The 7,327-nt window shown below is 25.3% G+C and overlaps 1 protein-coding gene across 1 annotated transcript; it reads right to left on the bottom strand.

Annotated features, from left to right (window-relative positions):
• Nucleotides 1-618: 618 nt before the first annotated feature.
• Nucleotides 619-7,292, bottom strand: LOC100200213 (store-operated calcium entry regulator STIMATE). The gene is made up of 6 exons (XM_065800900.1): nucleotides 7,127-7,292; nucleotides 6,960-7,008; nucleotides 5,368-5,466; nucleotides 2,579-2,700; nucleotides 2,278-2,477; nucleotides 619-2,157 (listed from the first exon to the last, which is right to left on the bottom strand). The coding sequence occupies exons 1-6, from the start codon at nucleotides 7,236-7,238 to the stop codon at nucleotides 1,912-1,914; spliced, it is 828 nt and encodes a 275-aa protein (XP_065656972.1). The 5' UTR covers nucleotides 7,239-7,292; the 3' UTR covers nucleotides 619-1,911.
• Between the last annotated feature and the right edge of the window lie 35 nt (nucleotides 7,293-7,327).

Here is a 7,327-nt window from a genome sequence, read left to right as displayed (position 1 = left end):
ATACCCTTAGTAAGGTATAATTTTCTACCTTTAAAAGTAGAAAATTATACCTTTAAAGTAGAAAACTGTATAAGAAATCATTGTTTTTAATATAATTTCCTACGTTAAAAGGCAGAAAACTATACCTTACTAAAGGTATATCACATATCCTACTCTAAGGTAGAAATTTCTACCTTTTTTAGTGCGAAGTTGCTAAAATTAGATAAATTTAATACTTATGAAAATGTCCGAAAAAAGAAAAAAGTGAGTCAACCAGTTATAATTCAATCATTAAGAATTAGTTTAATCTTTTAAATACGTGTGCATCTCATATGATCCTAAAAAGAATTCTTGAGTCCTAAATAAGGTAAATTTCATTTTAATAACAATAATAATTAAAGTAATAATAATAGTGGTTTAAAAAGTTAACATAAATTTTTGCAGAAAGGGGAAACCGTAAAATAATAACACCGGAAACTTTTTAACTAAATCAGATGTCTATCTGTTAAATGTTTTATGAGATTAGAATATAGACGTAAAATTATTAAAAATTTTTCTTTTTGAAAACATGAAAAAATGATATTTACAAATATATTCAGATTTCATGTTTAAAACAAAACAAATGCAAAACAAGCATTATTTCACGTCGCAGACATTTTTAATCTGTGAAATACAATATTGAATACAACATCATTCTAAAAATAACACTAATTGCTAATACAAATAAATAAAAAAATAAAAAGGAAAAAAACTAAAAGGAAAAAAACAAAAGATAGAAAACAGCAAACCAAAATATAAAAAAAGCAACTAAAAGTAACTAATAAAAAGATTTTTTATTGGTCGTAAAATCATTTTAGAAAATGTAAAATTAATATTTATTTACAAAAATGCTATAAATATGGTAACAGCATCTTCTAGTACTTATTCTTCTCATATTATTACAATACACTACTGACATCGACACGACTAGATTTTAAAATTGATAAAAAAATACCATTCAAATTTCAAACACTCAGAATAATAAATTAAAGGCTTTAGCAATGTTTAAAATACGTTTGAGCATGTTTAAAATTTTGAATCTTTAAATATTTAAATAGAACATAAAATATCAACGATTCGAAGATGTCAAACATAAAAATCATACTAGATATAAAAACAAATTTTATATAAAAATTATACAAAACTTATTTTTTTGAAAAAAAAAAATTCCTAATTTATTTTTATTAGTTTTATTTACAATTTTATTAACTTTACTACAATTTTTTGTTAGATATTAAATAAACTATTAGCCCTAAATATGGATAACATAAGATTTAAATATTAATTGCAATCAAGCAACTTAGGGTATTTTAAATATATCTACCTTATAAAAGGTTTAAAGAGAAAACCTTTAACTAAAGTTTAAGAATCAAAATATCAATAAAACAACATTTATTATTTACCAAGCTGAAAAGATCTGTGAAAAGATCTGTGAATTATAATAAGTAATTCTTCAAGTTACAGAGAGAGATTTGGTATACCAAGTTACCAAATAGTTTTTGATTGATTTTTCAAGTTAATGAGGGACCTTCTTTTTTCCAATTTAACAGGTGATCTGTAATATACTAAGTTACCAAGTATCAAATAATAACCTATTCAATTTCTATTGAGAAAAAAAATTTACCTTGTTTTTTAGTATGTCACCGCATCTATGTTAAAAATAGAACTACTAAAAATGCTCGAATTCAGAAATGCCTGATTACTTTCAATTTCAAAATTACTTTTTTTAAATTCTTTCATTTCAGTTCTTTTATTTCTATTTACAGCTTTTTTATCACACTCAATTTATTTCAAAACAGATCTAAAACTTGTTGGGTTGTAACTATTATATGTTTTAGCATGCAATAGATGCAATCAAGTTTTTTAGCATGCAACATTAGGTGCAATAAAGTTTTACTGACGACGTGATTTAACAATTGTTTTACCAGCATTTTTAAAACGGCACTCAACATCATTATTAGAAATGTCATCACTATCCATGCTATCATTGGAGAGAAGTTGTAAGCTAACTTCACCTTCATGACTATAATGCTTTGAACTTCCTCCTTTAAAAAGTACAGGTTCCAGGTCTTTATCTTTGTAGTTCATTCGCAAGTGTTTTCGCATTAAAAAGTTGTCAATCACCCAAAACATCAACGCCTAAACAAGTTTATTTAGATCTAAATTTTAAACAGACTTTTAAAAAACGTGAAAATGAAATTAAAAACAAATAGACATAAAACATTTATTAAATTTTTATTTTTATGTAAAAATACTTACATTCATAAAAAACGGGACAATAAGTACAACAAGAACAACCTCGAATCTAGGATAAGCGCTAATGGGTTTTAGAATGAACTTCTTTACTGTCGTCCAAAAATTAAATTGAAAAAGAAGGATTATAACTACTTTTTCTATAAACATTACAAAAACATATACAATGCATTGATACATCCATGTCATAAACTCTACAGGTCTTCCTAGTGAAAAGAAAAATTTCTACAAAATAAATAAAATATAAATTCCAAGAATATATATTTTAAAAAAGATTAAAAAATGGGGGGAAAAAATGCTTATTTACCATACTCCCCCATTCTAAGCCGCACCCAACCTCTCTTCATAGCTACATACTCCAACAACTTTAGAAATAACCAAATAACAAGTAAACCAACAGTTGTATCAAGAAGGAAATTAATGAAGTAACTAAAATAAAATTGGTAAAGAATTGTTTTAAAAATAATCTAATATGAACATACAAAGAAAGCAAAGATGAAGTAAAGATTAATTAAAAAAATAAAAATTAGGTAACATATTATAATAACTTTAAATAAAGACAAAAAAGAATAAAAGAAAAAGAGTAAGCAAAAATTAAAAAAATTTCAAAAATATAAAAGCAGAGGTTCAAAACTTCAAATCCAAACAGGTTCTTATTATTAAAGTAGCATGGTGGACTTGTATGTAAAGGCATCTTTAGTCTTTACATACAGGTGTAGTAGCAAGTAGTATGTATATTAGAGTGTGTTGACTTCAAAAGTTAAAAAAAATTTGGGGATATAAATAAAAATTGTCAAATTTTATGGTGAATCCAAATCTAATTTAATTTTTTATATTAGAAAAATATTTGCTTAGGTGATTAAAATTTTTTGAAAATATAAACAACTTTTGTTTTCTTTTACATGGAACAATGAGGTTACTGGACAATATTGTTCATAAGTTTGACTTTATATTTATGTATGAAATTTTAAAACTATATTTGTAACAAATGTGCAAAATAAATTTTAATTTTTCAAAAAGTTTTACTGAAACATTTTATTTATAAATGATAAATCTAAAATGATAATCACAAAATTTTACTTTTTATTGCCACAGTATGTACATAACTGTTAAATGTATATTGTTAGGAACAAGTTTAAAAACTCTTCCTAAATTTCTTTCATTCTGATAATATATTTTACGTTTTCTCATTAATGATCCAATATAAACTTTATGCAAATATTTTACAACTTAGAGGAATAATGACACCTAAAAGGCTAGTAAAATTAAGTGTGCAATTGGTACAAGAAAACACTTTTTAGCTTCAGAATTAAGTGTGCAATTGGTACAAGAAAACACTTTTTAGCTTCAGAATTAAGTGTGCAATTGGTACAAGAAAACACTTTTTAACTTCAGAATTAAGTGTGCAATTGGTACAAGAAAACACTTTTTAGCTTCAGAATTACCAGTGTGAAGTTTTAAGAACACAAGAAAAAATCATCTTTGATCTTAATAAGGATTTTGATAATATAGCAAAATATGGAGAAGCAAAATATTTTTTAATGGATTTGTTGGAATTGGTTTTGATGGAAATGAGAGAATTGTTTGGAAATGAGATAATAGATTCAAACCAAACAAATGATTAAACTTGATGACTTAAATAGAAATTTTTTACTGTGAAAGACAAATATAAATTTGTTTGTAATGAACCTGGAAAAACAACACCAGCATTAATCATGTAGAGATAATAGCAAATAATTGAATAGTTGACTAAGTGATTGACAAATCTTTAATGGGTGTTGGTGGTCCACAAGTGTAAACACTGTTTAGGAGGGTGGAGTCATCAAAAATAAAGAAGAAAAAATTAGGAAAAAAACTTGTTTGGTCTATATGTCATCTCCATACAAACGAATTGCCACTGAGGCATCTTATAACAAACTTAGATGGTGTAACAAAATATAGAATAAATGGTCTGGTTTTATTGGGTCCATGCTTGATCTGGCTACAGATCTAGATATAAATCCATAATTTAAAACTTTTAAAATTGGTAATCAACTTATTTTTCTTGATGATAATATAATAAATGATTTGACTGCAGATCAGTTTTAATTTTATTAGAAGAAGTATCTTGCCACCAAAACTTTATTTGTTACATATATGGGCTTGTTTCACAGTTAACTACTGTTAACAGAATATGTAGAATATGGATTTCTAAACATGGAATTTAAGGTAAAAAATTTGAAAGTTTAAGGTCTACCACTGAGTTTATTGTAGGAGTTTATTTTCCATGATGGTTTAAGATCAAAGTTAAATATTCCTAAAAAGGTCCTAAACATATACTTTACCAGGTGCAACAACTCAAATTTCAGAAAAAAGATTCAAAGATCAGTTTGATTTGAGGTCTTACATAAAGTACAAATATTTCATAAACCAGTGATTTTACAGCGTACATACTTTATGGATGTCTCTTTAAAGATGCCTTTTTTTACACAGACATACAGCCAAATGTTAATAAAATAAAATAGTAATATCAGAAAAAATTGATTCGAAAATTTGTTTTTAATAAAATATAAAAGCAATGGGTTTGAAAAATTAATTTTTAATTTTACTTCTTTTAGCTTTAAATTAACATGTATATACAAATTTAAAATCAAAGTATAATTTTAGAATAAAAATCTTCCTTTTGAATTTTATTAAAATTTATAAGTAAAATATATATTGATATCAAAACTAGCTTTAACCAACATTTATATCCCAACTGTATATACTTATTGAATAAAAAAGACTCAATACTTAAATAAAAACTGGGTTTTATTGAGAAACCAGGTCAAAATTTTAGTGACATAAACAGACAAAATCACCTAAGAAAAAGTTATTTTAATTCAAATTTTATAATCATAATTTAAAACCATAATTCTCCATAAAAATCTGCAACTTTTGGTAACACCCCATATTTTTAGTAATAATTTTTTTAGTAATAAGTCCTTATTCGACACACCCTATTGTATATAAAAAGTATATAAAGTATAAATAATCATAAATTTGCATTTAACGATTATTAAGAACAGATTAATTAAAAATTGAAATTACTTATGTATATGTTAAATCAAAACTTACAGGGTACAAGGATCCTGTTCATGGCTTAACTCTGCTAAAAAGACATTTGCAAAATGAATTAGCATAGCACCAATAGCTTGTTTTGATGTATCACAAAACCTAAAAAATACAAAAGACTTTAAACTAACTTTAAATTGACTTTTATATATCATTTTCAAATTACAGTCAAATAACTTTATTAGTGTGCCCATTTAATGGACAAAACTTTTTATTTTACCTCCATGCTTTAATCAATAAAGCAAGACTTTAAAATGCAATAAAAGATTATAGTATGTACTTTAAATGCAATAGTAGAACTTTTTTAACAAGATTCATGTTTTAAAGTTCAGGGTTAATAAAATAAGTTACATATAAAAAGATAATGGAAAAAAATTAGTTTTCTTAACTGTAGTGTACCCCTCTGAAGCCTTGAGGAAGTAACAAAACTTAATGCTTATGGTTAAATAGATGAAAATAAAACAATATTAAAAATATGTTTAAATAATTCTTTAATAAATTAAAATAACTCTGTGATAAATAAAACAAAAATGTTAAAAAATAATGTTGCGATTTTAATGTGCGTCATTAATTAGCATAGCTAATTTTATTAATAGCATAGCAAACACATTTGAATTCTTGGAATCACTAAAGTCAAATCAACACAAAAGTCTTTGACTAAGTTTCAAGGATGGAAAGTTGGTGATAAAGTGTGTGAAGCCCAAGCATATGACGCTGTGTACACAACGATGGTTGAAAGTAAGTATAGCGGCATTGCATAATGGTTTATCAGCTGAATTTGTCAATGATCATACATTACCGTAACATTTTTCTTATCTGCAGCATCATCGTCTAGACAAAAAAGAAGAAGATATAACAGCTGATGGCGATTACGATCTGACACTATTTAAACCTCCTGAAACAAACTTTAAACACGTCATCAGTGAAGATCCAAATTTTTAAATAAATTCTTTGGATGATGGCAAAGCTGACAATATTATGGACAGCACTAATCAAAACTATCCATCAGATTACAGTCTGTTCGATTCACTTGCTATGGAAGAAGAGTCACGTCAAAAAGAGTCAAGAATCACGATTATGTATGAGCTCTTGTAGAGCTTGGGGAGATGTTGTGATTTTAATGTGCCTCATTAATTAGCTTTGCTAATTATTGATAAAAGCCACATGTTGCATTTTTTGATTATTATAACATTTTTTATAATGATTATTAGTTGTTGACAAGAGTCAAAAGTTGTATTTTTAAATGCTATATGTATTTTTTGTATTTTTAAATGCTATATATATTTTTTGTAAGAAGATGAGATTGTTGATAAGTAAGAAAAACCAAGTGGCTTTTAAATGCATTGAAAAACAAATAATTCTTGGGTATTGATAAAACTAATTAACCAATAATCTGTAAAAACCCTGGCTTTTAGACTTAAATAATTACACAAAGAAACTTATGAGTTCTATTAGTCAAGAAAAACTTAAGGGTTTTTTAATCTTTTTAAATGAGCCAAAAAAAATGTTTTGTGCTGTTTATTATCATAAAAAAGAAAATTAAGATTTAACAATTAAGATTTAATGATTACAAAATTAAACATATTAACAATTACCATATTTGAAGTGAACGCCTTTCAGCAACAGGCTCTCTATAACGCTTCACTGCAAATTACATCATAAATAAAAAAATTATTATATTTAATTAAAAATTTTTTTATCAAAAAGTTGTTTTAATTTTTTGTTTCTATTAGTTAAAATTATAATTAGATTTGCAACTTACAGATTAATATACAGAATGCTGTAAAAGCTAGTAAAGCTTGAACTTCGATTCCAAATTGATTACTTAAACTACACACAGTTTTTTCTTCATTGGCTCTACTTATATTTACCATATTCTTTGCACATATATCTAACTACTTTGACATTACTAAATAACATAAATAAATAATAACTTATACAATTTGATATATTTCCTAACATT

The sequence above is a fragment of the Hydra vulgaris genome, chromosome 07 (assembly GCF_038396675.1).
Source record: "Hydra vulgaris chromosome 07, alternate assembly HydraT2T_AEP".
NCBI lineage: Eukaryota > Metazoa > Cnidaria > Hydrozoa > Anthoathecata > Hydridae > Hydra > Hydra vulgaris.
Note: the sequence above shows the minus strand (reverse complement) of the source record. Positions and strands in the feature narration are given on the sequence as shown.

Coding starts and splice junctions, on each gene's coding strand:
- LOC100200213 (XM_065800900.1), bottom strand. CDS start 7,238: ATGGTAAATATAAGTAGAGCCAATGAAGAAAAAACTGTGTGTAGTTTA. Junction 7,009..7,126: donor AGCATTCTGTATATTAATCT/GTAAGTTGCAAA, acceptor TGTAATTTGCAG/TGAAGCGTTATAGAGAGCCT. Junction 2,701..5,367: donor GAACAGGATCCTTGTACCCT/GTAAGTTTTGAT, acceptor ATTTTATTTTAG/TTACTTCATTAATTTCCTTC.